Source organism: Sceloporus occidentalis, unplaced genomic scaffold, assembly GCF_023333645.1.
Source record: "Sceloporus occidentalis isolate IW3139 unplaced genomic scaffold, rSceOcc1.0.p SCAF_5, whole genome shotgun sequence".
NCBI lineage: Eukaryota > Metazoa > Chordata > Lepidosauria > Squamata > Phrynosomatidae > Sceloporus > Sceloporus occidentalis.
In genome coordinates this window covers 126,858,353-126,883,817 of record NW_028316985.1, presented here as the reverse complement: position 1 = coordinate 126,883,817, position 25,465 = coordinate 126,858,353, and the positions used below count along the sequence as shown (strand labels likewise).

General features: G+C 39.1%; 1 protein-coding gene across 8 annotated transcripts in view; it reads left to right on the top strand.

Annotated features, from left to right (window-relative positions):
- The window catches only part of TENM3 (teneurin transmembrane protein 3), a 495,594-nt gene that overhangs the window by 363,521 nt on the left and 106,608 nt on the right, over positions 1–25,465 (top strand). For 7 of the 8 annotated variants that reach the window (XM_089525433.1, XM_089525431.1, XM_089525429.1 and 4 more), the window contains 5 exons: positions 6,486–6,696; positions 7,146–7,247; positions 7,424–7,618; positions 17,055–17,255; positions 21,828–22,013. In XM_089525433.1, coding sequence (XP_089381559.1) covers positions 6,486–6,696; positions 7,146–7,247; positions 7,424–7,618; positions 17,055–17,255; positions 21,828–22,013 — 895 coding nt within the window. The remainder of the gene's footprint in view (positions 1–6,485; positions 6,697–7,145; positions 7,248–7,423; positions 7,619–17,054; positions 17,256–21,827; positions 22,014–25,465) is intronic. The other variant, XM_089525427.1, reaches the window with a different exon arrangement.

The window sequence follows — 25,465 nt, the reverse complement described above, 5'->3', positions numbered from 1 at the left end:
CATTTCACTGTTTTTTATATAGTGTCAAAATAATAATGGTATTAGTACTTGTTAGATTACTTCTGAATGTAATTTGCACATTTAATCTCTGAAGCATGCAAAAAGTATTTGTTGATCACCAATACAGATTGTCACATATACTGTGAAGACAAAGGTAATTGCTTGTTCTTCTTGTATTTTCATTAGCCTGTTTTGGAAACTAGTTTAGCAGATACTGCTTGCATCTCTGTGCTCTTATAATAAATAAATAATTTAATTCCGGAAGCAAAATTCCCATCAGTAGATTTGACCAAAATTGATGGGTTCTCTAAGTAAAATATGCTGACTGCAAGATCTGCAACCATGGCTGTAACACTGGAGAAAAGCCATCCACTGAGTAACTAAGAGCCATCAGCTGTTGATCATGGAACTACCCCCTCACAAGTACTTTATATGTGTTTTGAAGCAAGATGGCTGTGAAAGGTGAATTAAGAACACATGTGGAAATTAAAAACAAAAGTATTGAAAGTGAAAGCTATGGGGAAGGATGGGGGGGAAAACATGGAGAAATTAGGTACTAGAAGATGTCTTTTCCAGGTGTGACTCAGTGACTGATAGTTTACCTGATGTGCCTGGGTCTGCAACGAACCATATAGAAGCACATCAACTGTCTGACTTGTTTCAAATCTAGAGCACACTGGTTCTAAAATCAAGCCATCTTAGGTTTCCTTGGATCTTTTTCTTTACCCAAATGACAAAATAGACTAACCAGGAAAGTCTGGTACTTGTGAATACTTTTTCAACAATAATGCAAAAACATATTAAACCATACATTGCATGTGTTTTCTACAATAATACAATTGTAAACATCATTTGGAATAACAAAACTATATAAACTATCTGGGAAATGATCATACCCTAGACAGTATTGAAAAGTAACAAAAATGTAAGGTATCCCATCTCTAAAACTTAACAAATCATCAAAGGAACAATCAGAAATGAATAAGGTAATGTCTACAATTAAATTATAAGTCCATTTAAAGAAAGACCGAAGTAGACGATTTGGAATGTGTGGCCCCTGTCCACTCCAGCCCTCAGTCACAGCAGGACCATTGTAACCACATAGCCAACTTCCAAAGTGAGCCGCTGCCACAGTCTCGAACAGGCCACTAGCAGATGCGGATTTAATCTGCTCCTTGGGCCGACTCTTGCCCTGTACGTGCAGCCTCAGAGCAGCTTCCAGCCACTTTGGGGGCATGTGTCATCTGAATGTCACGACCGTGAAGCGGCCAGAAACCACTTCTTTTAATGCATCTGTTTCGGACTGAAGATATAAGGTTAATGTAGTTTATGATGTAAGTTTTGCAGAACCCGAAATCTGAAGATACTATGGCTTGAAAGAATCTTGGAAATAATTATTTTATAACATTAGGCTTAGAATCTAAAGGAACTTGAAGAGAGGGTTGTTTCCGGAATCTTTTAAAACTGTTTCAAGAGGTCTTCATCTGTCTCTGCCTTTATACTTCTTCTAGATTACTCATGTTTAATTCTGTAATGTTATTGTAGTAAACACATGCAATTTTTGGTTTAAGAAGGTTTTGCATTATCATTAAATAAGTATTCACAAGTATCAGACTTTCCTTTACCTATCAGCTTTTTTCTTGAGGAAAGAAAATAGGTGACATGTCTGTTTCCATGTTTCTCACAAGTGGTTAAGGGAAGTGATTAATGTCTTTTTACAATAAGCCACGCAGGTAAAGGAAGTTATGGTAAAACCTCTTTTTTTTTTGGGGGGGGGGGGGGACTTCCCTGGATCCCACAATACTAGATAACTACAGGCTGGTCTCCAGCATCCTATTTTTGGGCAAGGTACAGGAGTGTGTGATGGCTTTTCAACTTCAGGGGTTTCCTGGATGAGGCAGATTACCTTGATCCATTTGAGTCTGCTTTCAGACCTGGTTATGAGTCAGAGACAGTTTAATCGCCTTGGTGGATGACCTGTGCAGGGAACTGGACAGGGGGAATGTGACCCTGTTGGTCGTACTGCACTTCTCAGCGGCTTCTAATATCATCATCCATGATATCCTTCTTCCATTCTTTCCTGGAGGGTGCTCTCAGAGAGTCGTGATGGGAAAATCTTATTTGTCTCCCTGGCCCGTGAGGTCCCTCGGGTTCAGTCCCATCCCCTAGGCTATTTAACATCTACAGTACATGAAACCAGCTCTATTACTTCTTTCCACCTAATTCCAGTTAAGCTGTTCCTTTGCTAAACTGGCCACTGTAACGGACTGGATGAGGACAAACAAATTTAAATTTAATCTAGACAAGACATAGTCCCAAAGCAGACGAGCAGCAAGGAGAAGTCGGCCAGGGACCGTGATGACCTCACAGCCTATTCAACAAGCTGCCATGGCAGTCCCAAATGGGCAACCGCCAGGAGCAGATTAAATCTGCTCCTTTTTCTGGAAGCTTCAGGCCACCTTTGGTGGCCTCAGAACAGCTTCCAGCCGCTTTGGAATGTGCATCATCTGACCGCCACACCCTCATGTGACCAGAAGCCATTTCTTTTGGCCCATCTGTTTTGGGCCATAGATGCTCCTGGTCAGTTAAAAGACAGATCTGGGAATAGGGATTCAGCCTATGCTAGATGGGGTTACGCTCCCCCTGAAAACACAGGTTTGCAGTTCAGAAGTACTGCTAGATTCAGCACTCGGCGTGGAGGCCCGGATCCCAGTGGTTTTACAGAGTTAAAACTAGTGCGCCAAATGCACCCATTCCTGGAGAAGTTGAGTCTGGCCATGATCCATGCCTTGGTTGCATCCTGTTTTGATTACTGCAATGCTCTCTATATTAGGATTGCCTTTGAAAAGAGCTTAGAAACATCAGCTGACCCAATGAGCTGCAGCCAGATTATTTACTGGGACTCAATACAGGGAGGATACATCTCACCTGTTGCAACAGCTGCACTAACTGCCTGTCTATTTCAGGGCACAATTCAAAGTGCTCATTTTGACCTATGCAGCTCTATGTCTATGCCACTTCAGTCTAGGTTGTTTGAAGGACTGTATCTTCCTGTATGAGCCCATTACGGTTTTAAAATAATCTAGAAAGGCTCTTTTCTCGATTACACCATGTTCTCAGGCAACTTTGGTGGGAACAAAAGAGAGGGCCTTCTCAGTAGTTGCACCCAGACTTTGGAACTCCCTCCCCAGAGAAGCCAAGATGGTAGACTCATTGCCATTAAAGTGGTGTCAAACAGCATTATTTCTGCAGTGTGGCTACACCCCTTGCTATTTTGTGTCATTTTAACACTTAACTCAATGCCTATATGCAGAATTTTAATAAGAACCAGTGGCTCAGGGGGATAGTAAACTGTAAACTATGGAACATCAGACTGCAGCTAGAAGTTCATATTAGTGGCAGCATAGTCTTCATTCATTTTTATTCAGAAGTCAATCCCACTGTATTCAATGATATTTAGTTTGCAGGATTGCAACCTGGAATTTTCCTGCACACCCACATCTCCTGCATAGTAAACAAGTCTATCAGGGAGAAGCTAGAATTAATCTTCCTGTCATACTTTAGATAAGAGTTAATTAATTGATTGATGTGAGAAGAGCTATCAGGTGGGGAAAATCTTCATCTCAAACCTGCAGTCTGAATTTAAATCTAGATTCAGGTTTACAACTGGAGAGAAACCTATGCCCTTAAATGTATCTGTGTTTGCTGAAAGACATTTCCTACCTAACATATTAAAGACTACTTTAAGATCTCCAAAAGTCATATGCAACACTATCATTTTTTATGTAACTTTTTGAGCAAATGGTCTAAAATAGTACATACATCTCCTTTTCTTCCTTCCCCTTTTGGAAACCTGCTATAGGGATAAGTTCTATTTCTCCTTTGATGGAACATGGAAAGTCCACTTAGCCCTATCTTCCACAGTTGCTCTTTTAGGCCCCAATAGTTACAGAACCTTTTCTTCAATTTCTTTGATAAAATCCAACACACCAGGTATTAAGCCATGTGTTATACAGTATCGTTAGCAAAATACCATAGAACAGCTGTTCAGAATATGGAGTTCAGAAACTCTCTCTCTCTCTCTCTCTCTCTCTCTGTGTGTGTGTGTGGATACACACATACACACTCACATATTGTGTTTTTATTCAAATTATATATAGTTTCTCCCCTATTTTCTTTCTTTAGAAGTAAAGGGGGGGTCTTTTATTTTCAGTTACATTATTAGGAGTTTAATATATTCCTTAATTTCAAAAGTAAGATTTTATAGATTATTACAAAGTGTTCCAACTATAAAGTTCTAGGTTCATTTCATAACAAAAACAGCCCCATGTCAGTAGATATTCAATGAGGAAGATCTCACATATAAATAGAGAAAACATTGCTAAAATGCCTTTGACAAGCAGTTTGTAGTGAGGAACAGTGTAGTGTCAGACATATATTGTTATTAAAAAGTGGTGGTGATGATGATGATACATGGGGTATTGTTATCATCATCACTTTTTACTAACAGTACATGTCTAACACAACCTCTGTGATTTTTTTTTATTCCACAATATGCATTTAAAAAAAGAAATCACATTTTTTTTCCTAAGCAGGCTTACATGGCTGTTACTATACTTTTTGGTATAGTATCATTATAAATTATAATTTGCATATTTTCCCTGTTATGTAACTTTATTCCCCAGTGTGACAGGATGATTATGTATTGTACTCTCTGCCTTTGTCAGAATAATCTTGGTTGTACTGTGCTCTGTTTTCTTAGGTATCATAAATAAATCAACCAGAAGTAATTGCTAGTGGCTGTCCATTCAAAAACAGTGAATGGTAGTCTGCAAGTCTGTGTGACACTTCCTTAAAATGTCAGTTCCATTGCAACCAGCCAATCAATATATTTATTTAAAGAGGCTTTATGAGGTAACAAATGCCTTTGGTAGCTTAAAAGAAAAATGAAGGGTATGGAAGCTATGTATGTATATCAAGTAAATAAGGAACACTTATCCATGGAATTGAAGCTTATTTATAAGATTTCCACACATATTGATTTTTAAAAATATCTGTAGCACCCAGTCCTCCATCTCCAGAGTTTCCTTTCTGTCATTGAATTACTTCTTCATGTGAAAGATTGGCTAAAGTGTTTGGTTTTGAAGATGATGGAGGTCTAGCATGATCAGGTGTCCCACCAATGGAAAATGTAAGCTTCACAAGATACTTTCTTTTAATTAAATTTTTATTGACTTTTTATAATAAAACATATAAAGTCTGTAGAACAATGACAAAAACAACAACAACTAACTACAAGAGCCAAGGGTATGTATCTGATGAATAGTTGTTCTGCAGCAGAATAAAAATGTAGTTCTCAGTAAGAGCCAGAAAGTCTGTTTTATCAAGGTGTAGAGTGTCTGTCCAAAGATCTAGTTGTGAAGCAGGAGGTTGGATCCGGTGGGAGTGATGATTAACTTAGTCAATATAGGTCATCTAGTCTTCTTGAAATGTGTCAGTCCTTTTGTGGCCAATGGAAAACCTCATTGTAGCAGACAGTTTCTCCATCAACCTCATCCCAAATTCTAGACCTCCAGTTGTCAGTGGAGCAGTCACCTGACTTCCAACATTTGGCTACTTCTAATCTGGCAGCAGTAATAAGAAAAAAAAATCAGTTTCCTATGTTTCAAGTTAAAATTACTTTTAACAAATATAGAAAGCCAAAGGAAAATTGGACAGAAATTTACGGTTTGATCAGTGATAGATGAAATTTGATAGAGAACTGCATCCACACCATATGTGGGCGCACTATATGCAGCTTTCAGCATACGCTGAAAGCCGCAAGGGAGCCTGCAGGAGCGTGCAGGGCGCAAGCGGCGGCGCATCCCATTAAATTTAATGGGCTCACGCCTGGGGCACATGCGCACCGTCGCTCCACCATGCCATGCATGAGCCCCATTACTTTCAGTGGGGCTCAATCATACACGGGGGGGGGGTGTCCAGAACGGACCCCCCGTGTATAAAAAGGGCACACTGTATAGTGTATTATATTATCAGCTAGATTTTTATTGTGCTATTAAAAAGGAAATATAATAATGAACCAAACTGTGGGGCGATCGTTTCCTTGCTATTAATTGACATTTTCAGTGGGTGATAACCATGTGGCTATTTTTATGCTAATAGATGTGTCCCAAAGCTGATCTTGGTTGTTTTTAGTTCAGGAAACTATACAGAATTTCTCATCTGTCTAACAGAATGCAGCAGAGAAAGTCTTTTCTTACTAGTATACAGATCAAGTTGTTATCAGAAGTTTTATAGCAGTTGATACAGGACTGAGTATATAGTGCTTCAAAGAATAGCTGAAAAAGGAAATCAAACATCCAGATTTTCATTTAGGAATATCTAAAGTGTTAAATCAACTGTATGAACATTTAGTTTTCAGACAAGGCAACACTACATACTGTAAATGGATGATGCACAGATCATTGTTCCACTTCCCCCCACAGTATGACTTTGTGGAACTTTTGGATGGGAGCCGATTGATTGCAAGGGAACAGCGAAATCTTCTTGAATCGGAGCGAGCTGGTAGACAGGCAAGATCGGTCAGTCTTCATGAAGCAGGTTTCATCCAGTATTTGGATGCTGGGATCTGGCATCTTGCTTTTTACAATGATGGGAAGAATCCAGAACAAGTGTCTTTTAATACTATTGTCATAGGTAAGTATACTATTCCTACAGTTCATGAACAATGCTGTGATTTCTTTTTCAAAAGGTTTTTTCCCTCTCCGTGTGTATGCTACCGGTAAGTATTTTTACAGATAATTATCCACAGTTGATCAAAAGATGGCTTACTTGAAAGGTACTAAAGATGTTTGTGACATGTTAAGCTCTTCTGCAAAAGTGAAAACTTCTAATTGTTCTATTAAAATATCTCTCTCTTTTTTTTTTGTCCTACATTACTGAAGTAACTTTCCAAACCCTACAATTAAAATAAATTGAGCACTATTTACTTTCTCAACAGCAGTAAATAAACTAGAAAGGCACACTTCTAGAAATATCTTAATTTTCTGCTATTTAGAAGTGACTTAAAGGAGAGAGCTCTGGGGCTTTTTGTTAAATGCTATGATTCGGCATGCTAGACTTTCTCTTCTTACGGTCTCTTTCAGAGTCTGTGGTGGAGTGCCCCCGCAATTGCCATGGAAACGGAGAGTGTGTATCAGGATCGTGCCATTGTTTTGCTGGATTTCTGGGCCCTGATTGTTCAAGAGGTATATAAACTGAATTCTTCTGAAGTCAATACAAATAAGGAGCAGAAACAGAAGTAGTTTACTAGACCAGCAATCAAAAGAAACTGAAGTACAACTTGTTGTCTAGATGTTCTTCTGCTTCTAAAGCTTGATTGAAAAGAATTGCGTTAAGTCTTCTGTCATGTTTTATTTCACAGCAGCCTGCCCAGTATTGTGCAGTGGAAACGGGCAGTACTCCAAAGGCCGCTGTCTGTGCTACAGTGGCTGGAAAGGTACAGAATGTGATGTGCCTACCACCCAGTGCATTGACCCTCAGTGTGGGGGTCGTGGGATTTGCATCATGGGCTCTTGTGCCTGCAACTCAGGATACAAAGGCGAAAATTGTGAAGAAGGTAAATATGTAAACATTTACTTAGGATTTAATGTCACAAATGCTTTGCTACAGCATTATACTCTACGCATAATGCCAAATAACTGCAGACATGACCATACTTTCAGTTTAATTGAAAGATGACTTTAATAGGCATATATCATTTGCATTCAGAAATTTTCAAGCATGTTAAATGTAAGATTTGGAAACCATTTCTCAAACGTTAGATTTTAGTTATTCTAACTATTGAATGTGTAAATAGAATTTAATCTCTTGGCGTACGAGTATGATCTTGTTGATATCAGCAAGCTGATACAAGTTAAGAAGAAAAAATGAAATGTTTGATGAATGATTCAGTACGTTTTCATATGATGGAAGAAATTGTTCGTGCATTGCATTTGTTGGCAGTTACTTCATAAATTACATTCTTGATAATGCTGACTCAGGGCAAATGATATATCATTTTTGTGTTTTGTACTTTACGATAGCTGTTCTTCTCTACTGGAAAATAGTCACTTTTGTTGGACATTCTTATGAAGAAGAAAAGCACTAGTTTCCATTCTCAATCAAATTATTGATCTGACTGTACAAAGTAGTACAATTAAGTCTTTCAAATTAAATTTTCAGAAGATTGACCCTACAAGTGTAACATTTTATTGAATCTAATTGCTAAATTAAATCCTGTCATCTAAGGCACATGAAAGTGAATTAAGAAAAAGAGTATGTAACTCATTTGTTTGCTAAACAGGGTAGGAGTATTGAACAGCTACCATAACATAGGAAATAGATTGGTAGAACAGGCCATAAAGAAACTTGTGCAGGATGGTCCAGATGAATGGTGTTTTGGTAATAAATCTTTTTGAGCAAATTGCGTTTACTTCAGTTCAGTTAACTCTGGATGCTTTTGGACACTTAAGAAAGTGGTCTTCTGTAATTGCCTTCTGTAAAGGCAATTGTCCTTCCCTTTGGAATAACAGGGAGGGAAAATTCCTGTGCTAGTCCCAAGGTGACATAAAATCATTGTGGTTTAGTGGTTAAAGAAGCAGACCTGGGATTTGGGAGGTTGTGGTTTAAAACCCCATTGCAACTTGAAATTCAATTTGAGGTAGCCATTATCTCTCAACCTACCTTACAGGGTTGTAGTCAACAGGGTTGGAAATAACAAGGAAGAAACCTTTTCAACTGGTGGTCTTTGGGGAGGGGGGCATGGGGTGGAAAACAAAAAATTGAAGTGACATCATGTCACTTCCATCTGTACCACATGCATTGGGTGATGCAGCAATCAAAAAATGATCCTCTTCTGCATGTCCCTTCCAATTAATTAAGTATCCTGTCTTAGTATATGATCATGGAAGCTAAGCAGGGTCACCAGTGGTTAGTAGACTCAGAAGAAGGAATTGGCAAAGCCACCTCTGAGTATGCCTTGCCTAAGAAAACCCTATGAAATTTATCGGGTTCCCACAAATCAACAGGAGACTTGAACACAAATTTAATGTGTTTCTTGTAGCCACCGTAAGAAACTTGCCCTTATATAAAGGGAAGTGTCAGTAATCTAAGTCTCTATTCTTAAGAACTGGCATAAATTCAACAGTGAAATGTATACAGTATTTTTACAGTGGAGTTGAAAGAAAAGAACAGACAAAAGCCAGGCTACTAGAAGCTGTTTTGGACCCAGAGGAATAGATTCCAGATGGCACTCCAAGTCATTCTTCCCTAGTCTGGAACTGATGAATAATACCTACTGGCTACAGCGCAATAGATTTCCCCACTGTTGATAACCTGTAGATTATCCATTGGAACAAAACATTCTTGATAGTTATATACTTTTAGTTTAGATTTAAATAAAGTAATAGAAAAGTTCCTAGAGCAGCAAACAGCTCTCATCTTGTGGCCATGTTTGTGGGGGGAAGGATATGATAGAGTTAGAGGTGTTGCCTCCTGCCACCACCAGAGCTCAATAGAAATTCAAGATCTTGAAAATACTTTTTTTTAAAAAATGAGAAAAGAAACCAACATGAAAGAAATAAACAGCTGATCAGAAAGTTGAACGAAGAAGTTATATTTAAATGATGTGAGTATTTTTAATTAACTTTAAAGATTACTTGGGCTCTGCAATTTTCAAACTATAGGTTTCATAAGACAGTTTCAATTAAGCTGACTTTCAAAAGGAATATTCTTCATTTAACATTTATATAGTTTTAAATGTAGTTTTAGAACAACAACAAAAATATTGGGTCATCTGTAATTGTTTAAAGTGGGAGCTGGGTAATTTCCATAGGCCTGCAAAGCAATTTTCTACCCTTGTTACTATCTGGAGTCAAAGAAAGAGACCCAAAGATGTTGACATCAAAAACAAAATAGGGATAAAACAAAACAAACTCGAAGTCTGGTTTTGAATAACGAATTGTTTAAAATGTTAAAGGGCAGAGCACTGCTCCTGAAGGCTTCCAGGATATGCAATTAACCCTGCTTTTGACAAAAAGGGGTCAGTATGGAAGTCTGGAGGGAGGCAGGAGCTTCAAACACACCACATTTTGCTCACCTTTGCGTTTAATTTCCCCCTTGTGACAATTTTAGTGCAATTTCAGTGCAGATGCATGCATTCAGTTAACAGTCAGCATTGAAAAGGGGTGGCTCTTATTGAAGCTTATAGCTTGACCAGATAATCATTTTCGTAATTAGAAATTTAGTAAATATTACTCAGTTAACAAAACCTTTTATGTAACCCATGGATTTTAAAATTCAGGGTTATTTTTAATAATGGTCAGAGAAAATGACTGTCATTAGTGAGGGAAATTGGAACATTGGGAAGTGGAACATAAAATTTGGATAACAACTTTAAAAAATAATAATTTTCCTTTAGCTATGAGTAGAATGTGTAGTGAAAGAAAGTATATTTTCTTGAGCCCCTGTGAAGAAAGGTGGGATACAAATGGTACTGATAAAATAAAGTGAGGAGGCCAAAGTTTGGTCCCCTCAGGGGAAAATAGAGGTTTTGCATCTGACACTTGTAGAATACAGCATTTTGACACATTCCCTGAGTTGTTACTTGAAGGAACACTATCAGCAGTGTTGCTGCACCTGCAGAGCTCAAAGCCTCTTCATGATCATTGAAGAACAGATTGGGTTCCCAAAAGCAAATCACCTTTGATCATTGCTTTGACTTTAATAATCTCATTAAAAATATATTCAAGGATCATGAAACATCCAGGCAGCCTGTGCAGATGTGACTGTTACCTTCAACATATTTGACAGGAACAAATTGTGGTTAAAATTAGGGCATGCCAATATTGAAAGATGACTGTTTATCATAATTAGGAAATTCTGTAAATCACTATTATTAAAGTCAGAGTGGGCACTGTAGTTTCCTGCTTGAGATGATTACCATCACAAGAATAATGAAATGTTTCTTATCTCCTTTTTATTCATTGACTTGGAGCTGCATAGGATAACAACATAATTATTCTTGTATCCATGTGTGTGTACCTTCAAGTCATCTCTCAGCTTATGGCAACCGTATTTTTTCTTAGCCAAGGAATCGGATCATAGAATTGGAAGAGACTTCAAGGGCCATCAAGTCCAACCGCCTGATGTACAGGAATACACAAAGTACCCCTGACAAATGGGCATCCAATCTCTGTTTGAACTTGAACTTCAAACTTTTATTTATAGCCTTACTACCCTGAACCTCTGTTTAAAAAACCTCAAAAGAAGGTGATTCTACCACTCTCAGAGGCAATGTATTCCACTGTCAATTAGCTCTTACTTTCAGGAATCACAGTCACAATCGCGCCACAGAAAGAACCCGTTTTTTGCGGGTTCTTTTTGCTGCTCAAGGGAGCTGCACAGTTTTGTCTGCTACGGCTCCCTCGCGTAGCAAACCAGGGCGCCAGGAGACCATTCTTTTTGGACGGTCTGTCCCATGCCTCTGACACAGATCTGTGTCATCGTAGCTATATCTAACAACGAGCCCCACTTTTCTACCAGGCAGCACCCCAATTCAAGGATATTCCACTGTGAGATGATGTCTACAGTGCTCTCCCAGCCATGGAGTGCTTCATGAACACAGAGTTCTGGCACAACTGCTTCTTTCAACATGTTATGCTACCAGAAGAGTGCTGCTGATGTCATTTCCCACGGCCCCAATACATCATGCCTCAGAAACCCTTTGGTTGGGGCACTACCTGACTGAAAAATGTAAATTTTAAGTCATTAATATACATAAATATGAATCTCAATAGTTACAAGATTGTTAAGTTCAGCTTACTCTCTCATAACTAATGAACAAAATGCCAGGTGACATTTATTGCTTACATTGACAACGTGTTTTTTTCTGTTCTTCACTCAGAGTCAGCTCCATTGATTATACATTTAACACATATTTATCTGAAGCAGATTTAAGGGCTATACAAATGGCCCCTAAGGGCCCCTTTCCTGGCTGGATTGGGGCCACGGCAACCTCATGCCACGGCCCTGATCCGGACTGGGGAGCGCAAAAAGGAGCTGCAAAAGTTGTTCCTTTTTGCACCCACCAGAGGATGTCAGAACTGCAGTGCCGTGGCTCTCTGGTGCCCCTTCGATGCTGTGTCATTTAGACACAGCGCTGGAGGTGCGTCATGATGGCGTGCACCAAAATAGTGCCATGGAGGTGGAGTTAGGGCAAGCGTCATCAGGATGCTGTGCCCTGACTCCGTCCAAAGGTCGGCGCTTTCTGCCAGTCTGTATAGGGCCTTTGAAGGTGATATGTTAAAAACATACTCATAGATGTTGTAACTGTGTCTTCCATCCACAGCAGAAAAAGACAAGGGAGGAGCAAGTGTCCTTTTTGTTACCATTCCTTTTTTAATTTGTCTTTAGGCTTACCTCTATGATTTTAATATCTAGCCACTTTATTTCTCAAGTGTGGGATATACATATACATTGATATTACTGTACATTATTCACCATAGTAATATAAATATGTTGAGAAGCTGGAGCATGTCCAAAGGAGGGGGACCAAAATGGTGAAAGGTCTGGAAACTATGCCCTATGAAGAGACTTATGGAGCTGGGTATGTTTAGCCTGAAGAAGAGAGGGTAAAGAGGTGGTATGATTGCCTTGTTTAAATATTTGAAGGGGTGCCATATTGAAGATGGACAAGCCTGTTTTCAGTTGCTCCAGAGAATAGGATCCAGATTTAAACTACAGGAAAAGAGATTCCACCTCAACATTAGGAGGAATGTCCATACAGTAAGAGCTGTTTGACAGTCAAACAGACTCCCTTTGAGTGTGGTGCAGTCTCCTTTGGAGGTCTTTAAACAGAGGCTGGGTGGCCATCTGTCAGGGGTGCTTTGATTATATATTCCTGCAAGACAAGGGGTTGGACTGGATGACCCTTGTCACTTCCAGCGCTATGATTCTATCTGTTTAGATACAAAAATCTATAGCAGAGAGAGCAGGACAAACTGCCAAAGTAGTAACTTTGCCTCAAATGTTTTTTTTCTAGAAAGAAATATCATAGTGAATGGGGAACTTTAAGAGTTAGATATGAAATCTATAGATATTGGGCTCTTTGTACACATGAACTGGAGAAATGAAAGGGATTAGGATGAGGAATTTTAAACTTGACCTCTTGTTCTAAGCCATTAGAAGTAACTGCTTCTGTTATAATCTGGGTTTATCTAATTATTCTTTTTTTTAATGAATAATTATTATGTATTGCTTCATGATTTAAAGAACTTTCCTTTCTTTTTTAAAGAGAAGTAAAATACTGTACCATTATTGTGTTAGTGTGTCCTATTTTGCTGTCCTTGGCACAATCACAACTACTATATATACTCAACTATAAGTTGACTTCATGTATAAGTCGAGGTCAGGTTTTGGGGTAAAAATTATGGATTTTGCCATGACCCATGGATAGGTCGAGGGTAAAAATGAGAGGCTCCTTCAGTGTGTGTATGTGTGAGTATGACAAGAGAGAGTCTCAGTGAGGCTTTTTTGCTTCGTAGTTTCAGCCTTTGTTTCAGCCAGATGCGCTGGTGGGAGAGGGGCTCTTAAACAGCAATATCAGTCAGTCACCCAGAACTCTTTCTGGGTGACTGACTGATATAATAAACTCCTCTCTGAACTGCATGGGAAAATCTGAAAGAGCTGCTATCATAGAATTATAGAATCATAGAGCTGGAAGAGACCGCAAGGGCCATCCAGTCCAAACCCCTGCCATGCAGGAAATCCAGATCAAAGCATCCCTGACAGATGGCCATCCAGCCTCCGTTTGAAGACCTCCAAGGAACTCCACTACACTCCGAGGAAGTGTGTTCCACTGTCGAACAGCCCTTAATGTCAGTAAGTTCCTCCTAATGTTGAGGTGGAATCACTTTTCCTGCAGCTTGTATCCATTGCTCCAGGTCCTAGTCCCTGGAGCAGCAGAAAACAAGCTTGCTCCCTCCTCAATATGACATCCCTTCAAATATTTAAACAGGGCTATCATATCACCTCTTAACCTTCTTTTCTCCAGGCTAAACATACCCAGCTCCCTAAGTTGTTCCTCATAGGGCATGGTTTCCAGACCCTTCACCATTTTAGTCGCCCTCCTTTGGACACGCTCCAGTTTCTCAATGTCCTTTTTGAATTGTGCCGCCCAGAATTGGACACAATATTCCAGGTGGGGCCTGACCAGAGCAGAATATAGTGGCACTATTACTTCCCTTGAAGTAATACTACTTCTATTGATGCAGCCTAAAATCACATTGGCCTTGTTAGCTGCCGCATCGCACTGTTGACTCATGTTCAACTTGTGGTCTACTTGGACTCCTAGATCCCTTTCACATGTTGTCTCCTTAAGCCAGGTATCCCCCATCCTATATCTGCATTTCATTTTTTCGCCCTAAGTGCAGTACCTTACATTTCTCCCTGTTGAAGTTCATTTTGTTAGCTGTGGCCCAGCTTTCTAATCTATTCATGTCATTTTGAATTTTGATCCTGTCCTCTGGAGTATTAGCTATTCCTCCTAATTTGGTGTCATCTGCAAATTTGATAAGTATGTCCCCAATTCTGTCATCCAAGTCATTGATAAAGATGTTGAACAGTACTGGGCCCAGGACAGAGCCCTGTGGGACCCCACTGGTCACTTCTCTCCAGGATGAAAAGGTGCCATTGTTGAGCACCCTTTGGGTTCGTCCGGTCAACCAATTACAAATCCATGTAACAGTTGCCTTGTCTAGCCCACATTTTACAAGCTTGTTTGAAATCAAGATATATTATATCCACAGCATTCCCTTCATCTAACAAGGTGGTAACTTTATCAAAGAATGAGATAAGATTTGTCTGGCATGACTTCTTTCTCTGAAACCCGTGTCGACTTTTTGTGATTATGGCATTGCTTTCTAGATGTTCACAGACTCTCTTTTTAATGATCTGCTCCAGAATCTTTCCTGGTATTGATGTCAGACTAACTGGACGATAATTGTTTGGATCCTCTTTCTTCCCCTTTTTGAACATAGGGACAACATTTGCCGTCCTCCAGTCTGCTGGGACTTCTGTTCTCCAGGAGTTTTCAAAGATTATTGCCAATGGCTCCAATATTACATTTGCCAGTTCTTTTAATATCCTTGGATGTAGTTCATCTGGTCCTGGAGACTTAAATTCATTTAGGTTAAACAGGTATTCCTGTACTATCTCTTTACTTATTTTGTGCTGGAATACCCTTATTCTGTCTTCTTCTCCATTATCCACAGGTTGAGCATCCTTTGCCTTTTCTGAGAAGACTGAGGCAAAAAAAGTGTTGAGTAATTCTGCCTTTTCTCTGTCTTCTGTTAGCATTTTGCCATCTTCTCCACGCAGTGACCCTATCGTTTCCTTCTTCTTCCTTTTGCTGTGGACATATCCATAAAAGCCCTTTTTGTTGTTCTTAACCTCTCTAACAAGCCTAAGTTCATTCTGTGCTTTAGCTTTTCTGATCTTATCTCTACACATACTAGCTATTTGTTTGAATTCCTCTTTGGTGATTTCCCCATTTTTTCATTTCTTATACATGTTCCGTTTAAAATTTAGCTGAGTTGAAAGTTCCTTGGTCATCCATCCTGGGTTCTTGCGACACCTCCCATTTTTCTTTCTCACTGGAACTGTTTTAATTTGTGCCTTGAGTATCTCCCTTTTGAGAAACTCCCATCCATCTTGAACTCCCTTCTCTTTTAGTATTTCTGACCATGGGATCACCCCCAGTATTTCTCTAAGTTTACTGAAATCAGCTTTCCTAACGTCTAGAATGCGTGTCTGACTATGCCTGGCTTCTCCTTTCCACTGTATAACAAACTCCAGGTGAACATGGTCACTTCCACCTAAGGATCCCACCACTTGCACTTCATTAACCAAGTCATCCTTGTTGGTTAGGATCAGATCTAAAATAGCTGACCCCCTTGTTGCCTCTTCCACCTTTTGGACAATGAAATTGTCTTCAAGGCAAGTGAGGAATTTACTAGACCTTGAGGATTTGGCTGAGTTTGACTTCCAACAAATATCAGGGTAGTTGAAGTCACCCATCACTACTACATCTCTCCTTTCTGAGTGTGTGGTCATCTGTTCTAGAAAGGCATCATCCAATTCCTCCATCTGACTTGGGGATCTGTAGTAGACTCCCACAATAACATCCTTGTTGTTTCCCTGCCCTTTAATTTTTATCCAGATGCTCTCCACCTGGCTTCCAGGATTGATGTCCTGGATCTCTTCACTGGTGTAAATGTCCCTGACATATAGGGCTATTCCTCCTCCTTTCCTGTTTGGCCTGCTTCTCTTAAAAATGTTATATCCTTCTATTTCTACATTCCAGTTATGAGATTCATCCCACTAGGTTTCAGTGAGGCCAATTATATCATATTTGCTTTGTTGCACTAGGATTTCGAGTTCATCTTGCTTATTTCCCATGCTCTGTGCATTAGTGTAGAGACATTCAAGACCATGTGTTCCCTTTACTTGCTGCCTGTGCAAACATTTTTGCCTCCAACTGTTGGGTCCTTGCACTGTTTGCCTTGTTCCCTCTATGACAGTTTGACTATTTTTTCCAGCCTTTTTGCCTTCCAGAATACTGTCTCCCTACCCTACATATCACATTACCATAGTGACCCATAAATATGTCGACCTGGGATTTTGGAGTCATTTTTTGGGCATAAATTTTTAGACTTATATGGTAGTCTTTTTTCTAGTGTTTCTGATTTGTATATGGATGTGTTTCGAGGTTGATCAGATTTGATATTTGCTGTTGTTGCTGTTGATTCTGTTAAAGCAAATGGTCTAGGACTGAAAGTTTATTATTTTTATCAATTGTTTTTATTTCAGGGCTTAATGAAGGCATTAGGACAGATCTTAGTGCCAAACTATTTGGGTCCAACTTATAGTATAGATTCATAATGATACTCATGTGCAATATATTGTATAGACTTATTCATGTATAATGATGATGCAAAACTATCTTCCTATTTCAGCTGATTGTTTAGATCCAGCCTGTTCAAATCATGGTGTGTGTATCCATGGAGAATGTCACTGTAATCCAGGATGGGGTGGTAACAACTGTGAAATACTGAAGACTATGTGTCCAGACCAGTGCTCTGGACATGGCACATACCTTCAAGAAAGTGGCACATGTACTTGTGACCCTAACTGGACAGGACCTGACTGTTCCAATGGTAAGAGGTTTTTTCTTTAAAAAAAAACTTTCATTGTAACTTCAGCAAATCTTCTTGCTTTATCTTAAAAGAGCTCCAAGTCAATATGGAGCAACTTTACAATATTATGTCATGTTCTATTGAACAGTTTATAAGAACCAGTATAGCCCAAGCCTACAGCCAGTTTAAACAAAATTTACAAAAATGCATCATTTCAGTTGACACTACAGCACAATTTAGTGAATGACAGAGGGTCCAGATATTGCATAATACTGCCAGCCCATTATAAATGAGGAAGAATGCCCACTTCAAGTCATGAATGCCTGATTATGTGCTACGTGGATAAAGAAAAGTTTGTCTTATAGCACATACTGTTGAAGGTTTTGTATCAAGCAGACTTTAGCATACTCATTAAAACATTGTCCTTTCAAGGTACAAATCAGGATTGTACTCATTCACATTTTGGTAGTGCATCTCTACTGACGACAGGGATGCTCTATGGAGAAAAAAAGAACATAATACAGGAACAAGAAGAAATAAAAAGACACTGGAGGCAATACATAGAAGAGTTATCAAAAGAGATGAATGAATGATATTTGGAATGAGGAGCCATATGAAGATGAACCTCAAATTCTAAGAAGTGAAATGGAATCTGCAATAAAGGAAATGGGAAAAAATAAATCACTGGGAACAAATGATATCCCAGTCAAACTGCTACAATGCCTACAGACAAATGCAACTTCAGTGCTAACTGAAATATGTACACAAATACGGAAAACAAAGCAGTGGCCAACAGACTGGAAATCCTCAATATACATACCAATCCACAAAAAAGGAGATATAAAAGACTGCAGCAACTGTAGGACAATAACACTAATCTCACATGCAAGCAAACTAATGCTCAGAATTCTGCAGCACAGGCTCCAACCATACATGGAGAGAGAAATTCCAGAGGTGCAAGCAGGATTCAGAAAAGGAAGGGGCACTAGGGACCACATTGCAAACGTACGATGGCTAATGGAGCGCACCAAAGAATTCAAAAAAAGAATTAGCATGTGTTACAGCAAAATATTTGATTATATAGATCATGAAAAACTATGGAAGGCACTCAAAAACATGGGAATGCCACTACATCTGATAGTCCTAATGAGGTATCTGTAGCAAGGACAAGAGGCCACAGTCAGAACAGAATTCGGGGAAACAAAGTGGTTCCCAATAAGCAAAGGAGTCAGACAAAGCTGCTGAGATGGCTAGCCACAAGGAGGAGGACTCGGCTCCTCAGGTGCAGAAGGAACCTGAGGCTGTGCCAGGCCCCAGTTCTGCCCTGCCAGGTCCCAGCTCTGCTCTCCCAGCCCCAGTGGATTTGGCTCAGCCAGACACTAGCTCTGTGGGATCTCCTCCAGTGGAGCCTGGGGCTCAGCAGCCCAGCCTTGCCCCAGTAGAAGTGCCAGACCTGGGAGACACAGAGTAGCAGAGCATTGAGGTTCCTACCTTTAGCCAGAGGAGATCAGAAAGGGCATGCCTTCGGCATTCCAAGAGACTTGCTGAGAAACGCTCATTAGGCAATCAGCAGCTGTGATAAAGGAGCTAGATATAAGACACTGGCAGACGATGAGCTCTCTTGCCAGAGACTATTAATTCTCATTAGTGAATGCTGCTTGATCTGACTCCTGGCTTCCTAGACCCTTGACTGCCTTGGAATCCTTGACTTCAGACCGGACACTTTGACCAACCCTCTGGCACTATTGACCTCGGACTGGACTGGTAGTATTGCTCTCTGTAATCCTGAACTTTGGACTGGCTAGTGGCTTATTCTATTGGATGTCGTTTGGCATTGTTGAGGAACTGCTTCTTGGCAGCTCGCATGTTTACCTTTTGCCCAGCAGGCTCTTATCAGCCGTGTGAGTGTGTGTTGGCAGCATTCCCGGACAAAAGCTATCATAGGGTTTTCTTGGTAAGTTTCTTCAGAGTAGAGTTGCCATTGCCATCCTCTGAAGCTGAGAGAGTGTGACTTGCCCATAGTCACTTAGTGGATTTTTATGCTTGAGCAGGGAATCGAACCTTTATCGCCAAAGTTGTACCTATAGCAGCGTGCAAAAATGCCTCAGATGTTCACTTCTTTTGTGCTGAATGTGAAGAAGCAAGGGAGTTGAACAATGTAATGACTATGAGATTACTATTGGGGCTATGTTGCACAGATCAAACCCATACACATATATTAATCTACATTTTGCATACCCAAATAGAGCTTCAGAATTTGTGAAGTGCCTCCATGGGCATGCAACAGATTCAACAGGTCATTCTTTTTACTAAGCAGTCTGGGGTAACTGCTTCAAAAATCATTGGAAGGTGGAAATTAATAAATTAGGTTTCTGATTATACTCTCGTTTTGGTATAGTAAATAAAAATGCCATTCTAAAAGGAACATCTTAAAAAGGAAGCTTCTAAAAGGGAACATAATGAACAGTTTTTGTTCTTTCAGAAGATTTATGGTTTAAAAATTAGTTCTATCTTCATCAGTGGTTTGTCTATTAATTAGCCCTCCAATTCCACTTCAGTTAAATTAACTCTAATTAATAAGTTCATTACAAAGACTGGTGCACCTTGCTTAAAGCAAGTGTGTGAAAAGCTGATAAACACTTTCATGCTAATGAAAAATTGATTAGATTGAAGGGAAAAGGTGGGCCTCCAAGTACAAGGGTTGCTGTTCTGAAATTCTGAAGTTAATCAATCCATCTGAGACTCCATACTAAAAGAAAAACTAATTAAAAATAGAAAACATTATTTGAAAAGAGCTCTCTTGGCAAATGCACATTCTGGCACGTAAGGTGTCATCATTCTTTTGTATCTTTAATGTTCCTGAGCAGTTTAAAATAGAGCAGTGTCACCGTGGGAAAAGGATCCCTTTCAGCCTGTTTTGTTGAACTTGCTTTTCAGCATCTGCTACAAATAATTTTTGATCTGTGTTTTCAGGGTTGCGCCTCTATTTTGTAAGAATACTGGAAGTTGTATAATATGCTTATAAACCAGTGTTTGGCTGTACTAGCTTTTCTTCTCGGAGACTTAAACTTTATCCCTTAGGCTATGTTAACATGATGTTTTCCTCCTGATATTAGCTTTACAAGAAACTATATTCTCTCCTTGTTTTTTTAAGTAGGAGAGATGAGTGTAAATGGACTGGAATATTATTTCATACCTTGTATTCCTTTTGAAAATGAAATCTGTTGTGTAGCCTAGAAAACCCTTCATTAGTCTATCACATACACTGTATTTTCAGAATAAGACTCAGAAGAAACTAAAGACTGTACTTGATTGGTTGACTAATATATTTATTATGTAAAACAGATTACTCATTGCTGCTTTACTACAAACCTGCAAAAAATGGAGAAAGAACCATCCCTTGTATTTAACAATTTGTCAGCACATCAACAGTGTACAGTTGTGTATAAATTAAGGCTGGCAACATCAAGAACATTTGTTTAATTAGAGATGGTACTAAGCAACATCATTTTACTATTATACATCTTGGGAAATATATCTTATTTGACTATAGAAACCTCCACATATGGAAAAGCTGAATTAAAGAGGTGATAAACTGTAGGTACTGCATGGTCTATCTGCTTCCCTCACTTGTACAGGGCAAATAAATTACACACAGCTTCCCACAGTCTTTTTTTCATCATGGTAATAGTCACTCAGCCTTCCATCCTTCTGTAGGTTGGTAAAATGAGTACCCAGCTTCTTGAGGCAATGGGTTTACACACTGTAAACTGCTTAAGGAGTGCTAGTTCACTGATAAGCAGTATAGAAATGTACTTGCTATTGCTATTGCATAGCATTATTGAAAAGAATGTAATTTTAGCAGGAGAAGATCCCAATATGATAAAGCCCTCCTAAGTGAAATTAGTAATATTAATTCACAAGATCCTAAGGACCAGTAGATTTCTAATACCCTTTCAATGAAAGGAAAAGATTAGTGTGCTCTCCAAGCATAGAGGTGGTCTTGAGATTGCAGGTTCATTATATTGTGATAAAGTGGGAAAGTGGAGCAAAAGCTTTTGAGTGTTCCTCAGTACCCTTTCTTTGAATGATAGTGAGACTTATGTAGAGAAGTAGATATATAAAATATATCATTGATATTTTCTATATAAAGCGTGCTGGAAATCATAGAACTGAAACAGATAAAAGGACTATTTAATCTGATTATTTTGATGGGAGGCATCCAGTAAGTAAAATATTGAAAGGAAAATGTAGTCTTTTACTCTACAGTGTTGAATAACATCTGTTCCTGCCATTTCCCCTATAGTTCTTTTGGAATATTCTGCTGATTCTCATGTTTATAAGCATGCATAGTAACAGTTTTATCAAGAAGAGAAGTACTGTATGATCATGAAAATGTAATTTGAGATTAGCCAGAGCTAACTGAAGAAAATCTGTAGACAGGTGGATATCACTAAGTTTTCTGGACATAAAAATATACAATTAATTTAATGTTGAGAATGTTCCTTTTTCTCTATATAGAGCTTGAATTTGGAACTGGGCTGATTAATGTGCCACCCGTATTCACCTCCTTCTTGTTTATTTCTAATACAGAAATCTGTTCTGTTGACTGTGGTACCCATGGTGTCTGCATGGGAGGAACATGTCGTTGTGAAGAAGGCTGGACTGGCCCATCCTGCAGCCAAAGAGCATGTCACCCTCGGTGTGCTGAACATGGAACATGTAAAGATGGAAAGTGTGAATGCAACCAAGGCTGGAATGGCGAGCACTGCACAATTGGTAAGTTAACTGAAGACTGAACTGAAAAAGTCAGAGCTAGTGGCCTTGTCGGAATTAGAAATGTAGCACTTTGAAGCTTGCTTCTTCAAACTGAATATTTTTACTTGTCAGCTTGTGCAAAGGAATTGATATTTTAAAAAAAGAAATGATTATATAATGGGTTGTCAATCCTTTATGGATAGCTTGCCCTGGATAGGAGGGACAAAATTCCCTTTTGCATTTTCAGTAGTTTTCTCTGTAGATACCTTCTCTGACTCCAGTAGAAGAAGATACTATTTTTGTAGTGTCCATAATCCGTAGATAATCTTCATTTCTACAGGCTTTTCTATTTTAAGCTGGTAATAGTACATCTCATTTTAACTTTATTAGCAAAAAGGAAACCAAAGGTACTTTGTATGTGAACATGAAAGCTGAAATGTATGTACCAAGAAATTCACCAGCCTGAAATCATTTTTTGAGACTTGTTAGCAAATGCAATGTGTTAGACTAAAGACTGCCATACAGCTTCTATTTCAGTATTGACAAATGATAGAACCTATACATTACCTTCTAAACGACAATAATAGCAAAAAAGATGTTTATCTTTCCTACAGCACTGTCCAGTGTTCCTTCCAGAATTTGGTCCATGACCAAATAAACTTAGTCCACTGACAAGCTAAATCATGAACAGTCATTACAGTCCGCCTTTCCCTTCCGCGGGGGATCCATTCCAGATCCCCCCGCGTAAAGGAAAAAATGTGGATGTTCAAGCCCCATTCAAATGAATGGGGCTCCTGCCTACGGAGGTGTGGCAGCGGCGCACAGGGCACTCGCCATGGGATCATGCACTATTGTTTCCTTCCGGCACACGCCTCCCTCACTTCCGTCACGGCTTCCAGCGTATGCTGGAATCCGCGTAAAACGTGCCCTCGTATAACGCAGGCGCACTGTACATATCACAACAAGCAGAAATCAAGGAATGCTTTAGTAAAAATAAATTCATTGATTTGGATGGATTAAAATTCTCTTCACCTTTTTGATATAATGGTGGTTTGAGTGAAGCTCCCATTTGTGTTCAGAGAGTTTCTCAGTTTGAAACTCTTTTATAGTGTCCAGGTTTTTTGTTGTTGTGTGCCTTCAAGTTGTTTCTGACTTATGGCAACACTAAGGCGAACATACTCCTTGATTTTTTTAAAGGCTTTGTCCCATGCAACTATGAGTCTTTATGCTATGTTGAGTTAAAAATGATACATTCTGCCAGATAACCCACCTGGACTCACAATATTCTTATGCCAGCATGTATTTTTTTATGATACCTATGAAATTCCAATTATCAGTATATATTATAGAATTCCAGACATCCCGATTTAGTATGAGTATTGCATCTGTGTTGGAGTCTTTGGGATAAATCCAAATTAGTTCCTAGAGGAGTAGACCCATTTATATGAACAGATTCTGTTAGTCACCACTTAAATAAATCCCATGGATCTAAGTGTATTTACTCTAGCTGGAAATAACACTGCATTTAACCCCATATACTGAAGATAATAGTATGGGAAACAGGAGAGATAAAAAAAAATAATTAGAATAAGTAAGAGTGGCATAGTAGTTTGAGCATTGGACTACAATTCTAGAGACCAGGGTTAGGATCCCTCCTTCATCATGGAAATCCACTGGGTGGCTTTGGGCGAGTCACACACTCTCAACCTGAGAGGAAGGTCATGACCAACCACCCCAAAACAAATCTTTCCAAGAAAACTCCATGAGTCACCAGAAGCCAGAAACAATTTGAAGACACATAACAACAAAGATTCAGTCATCTGGAACTAAACTTTCTCTGATAGAAGTAGTCTTTTGTATGCAGACCTATATCAGTATAGACTAAGATCAGGGAAAGATAAAAAATTGTGCAGAATATGATGATAGTAAAACAGAGCTGAAGACACATAGCTTTTAAAACATTCCCAGTAAGCCTTCAAACACAGTCCAAAAGGGGGTAGAGAAATCTGGCATAGTGCCCTAGAGTACATTGTGTTAGTAACAATAATGAGAACACACACACACACACACATATACATGTTATACAACTCAAAAGAAAACAGAGTTCAATTAGTGACACCTGCAAATGAAATAAGACAGTTGAGGAATACATGCACCAATAGAATTTAAACAGCAACACTTGCAGCAGGACAATCACGGTGTCTGACAAAGCAAGATAAAAGGTGGCAGACTGAAATTCTGTCTGGATTCTAAATGTCTCTAACTTTTCCATAGTGTTTAACAGCTAATTCCGTAGCTGTTAATGTTTCATTTTCAATTTCCCTCCTCAACAAACCCAAAGCATCCATAGTGTTTAACAGAGATGTGCCAGCTGCTGGCCAACATGCCTATATTTTCTTCCTTGCAACAAAGAATATCTTTGTGATTATTCATGTTATTGCTTTCCAATGTAATAAAGAACTGGAATGAAAACAAATAGCTAGTCTTTCATAGTTTAAAGAATTAAGATTTCCCCTAGGACAGATTTCCATTAAAACTCCCTACCTATGCTTAAGTAGGAATATGGCTCAATAAACAACTTGGTGTTTAAAGCATTATTAGTAGAGAATACCTCAAAGGACCACCTTTCTTTAAATTGGCGTGATGGGATTTTTGAGGGACTTCTTAATATATGTCATCCTGAGTATAAATAGAGAGGCTAATTGAACATATGGTAGAAAAGAAATTTAACCATTCAAAAACTAACAGAAGTTCTCACTGGAAACTGGAATGGCAATTTGCAGTCTAATTTAATCAAGTGGCATGCGGTGTGGCCACCTACCTTTATTGATGGCTTAGATATTAGAGCTTCATAACTCACAAGTATGATAAGCATACACTCTTTTCTTTAGTCGCCATTCCTTTCCAGTATGGAAAACAATTTTGTCAATTGTTCAGGGTTACATATTAAGAGCATTGCAGGCTTTTAAGATTTTTTACAAGTGGAGACCTTTGTGCATAGGAATGGAGAACTAGTAAGCATGTTGGGAAGAAATCATGGAACATCACCATGTTCACCCGCCTCCAGCTCAGTTACAACATCAGTTTAGAAAATTATGGGGACAAGTGATAGTAATCTTGTTAGACTGATGCCCTTAATAAGCTAATGTCTGCTCTTTATCTCTAACCTTTTCTTGAACTTCTGCACCACTCAAACCCACTTCCTCATGAATCTTCAAATAATGACAGGGACTGTTATGCAGAATGAAGAGCAGACTTGAGCTCTGCTCAGGCATTCTTCTGAATGTATAGAGGGTTAAGTGTGTGATGGAGAAAAGTACACACACATGTCCCTACGTTCCCAGTAGCATCAGAGGCCTTCACATATTGAGCATGAAGGGAGCTTTATAATCTCATTTAGCTAACAACAGTCATAGAGTTCTACTTTTTTAGGATTCCTGATCACAGGCTGAATGCAATTACAGATCCCTTTA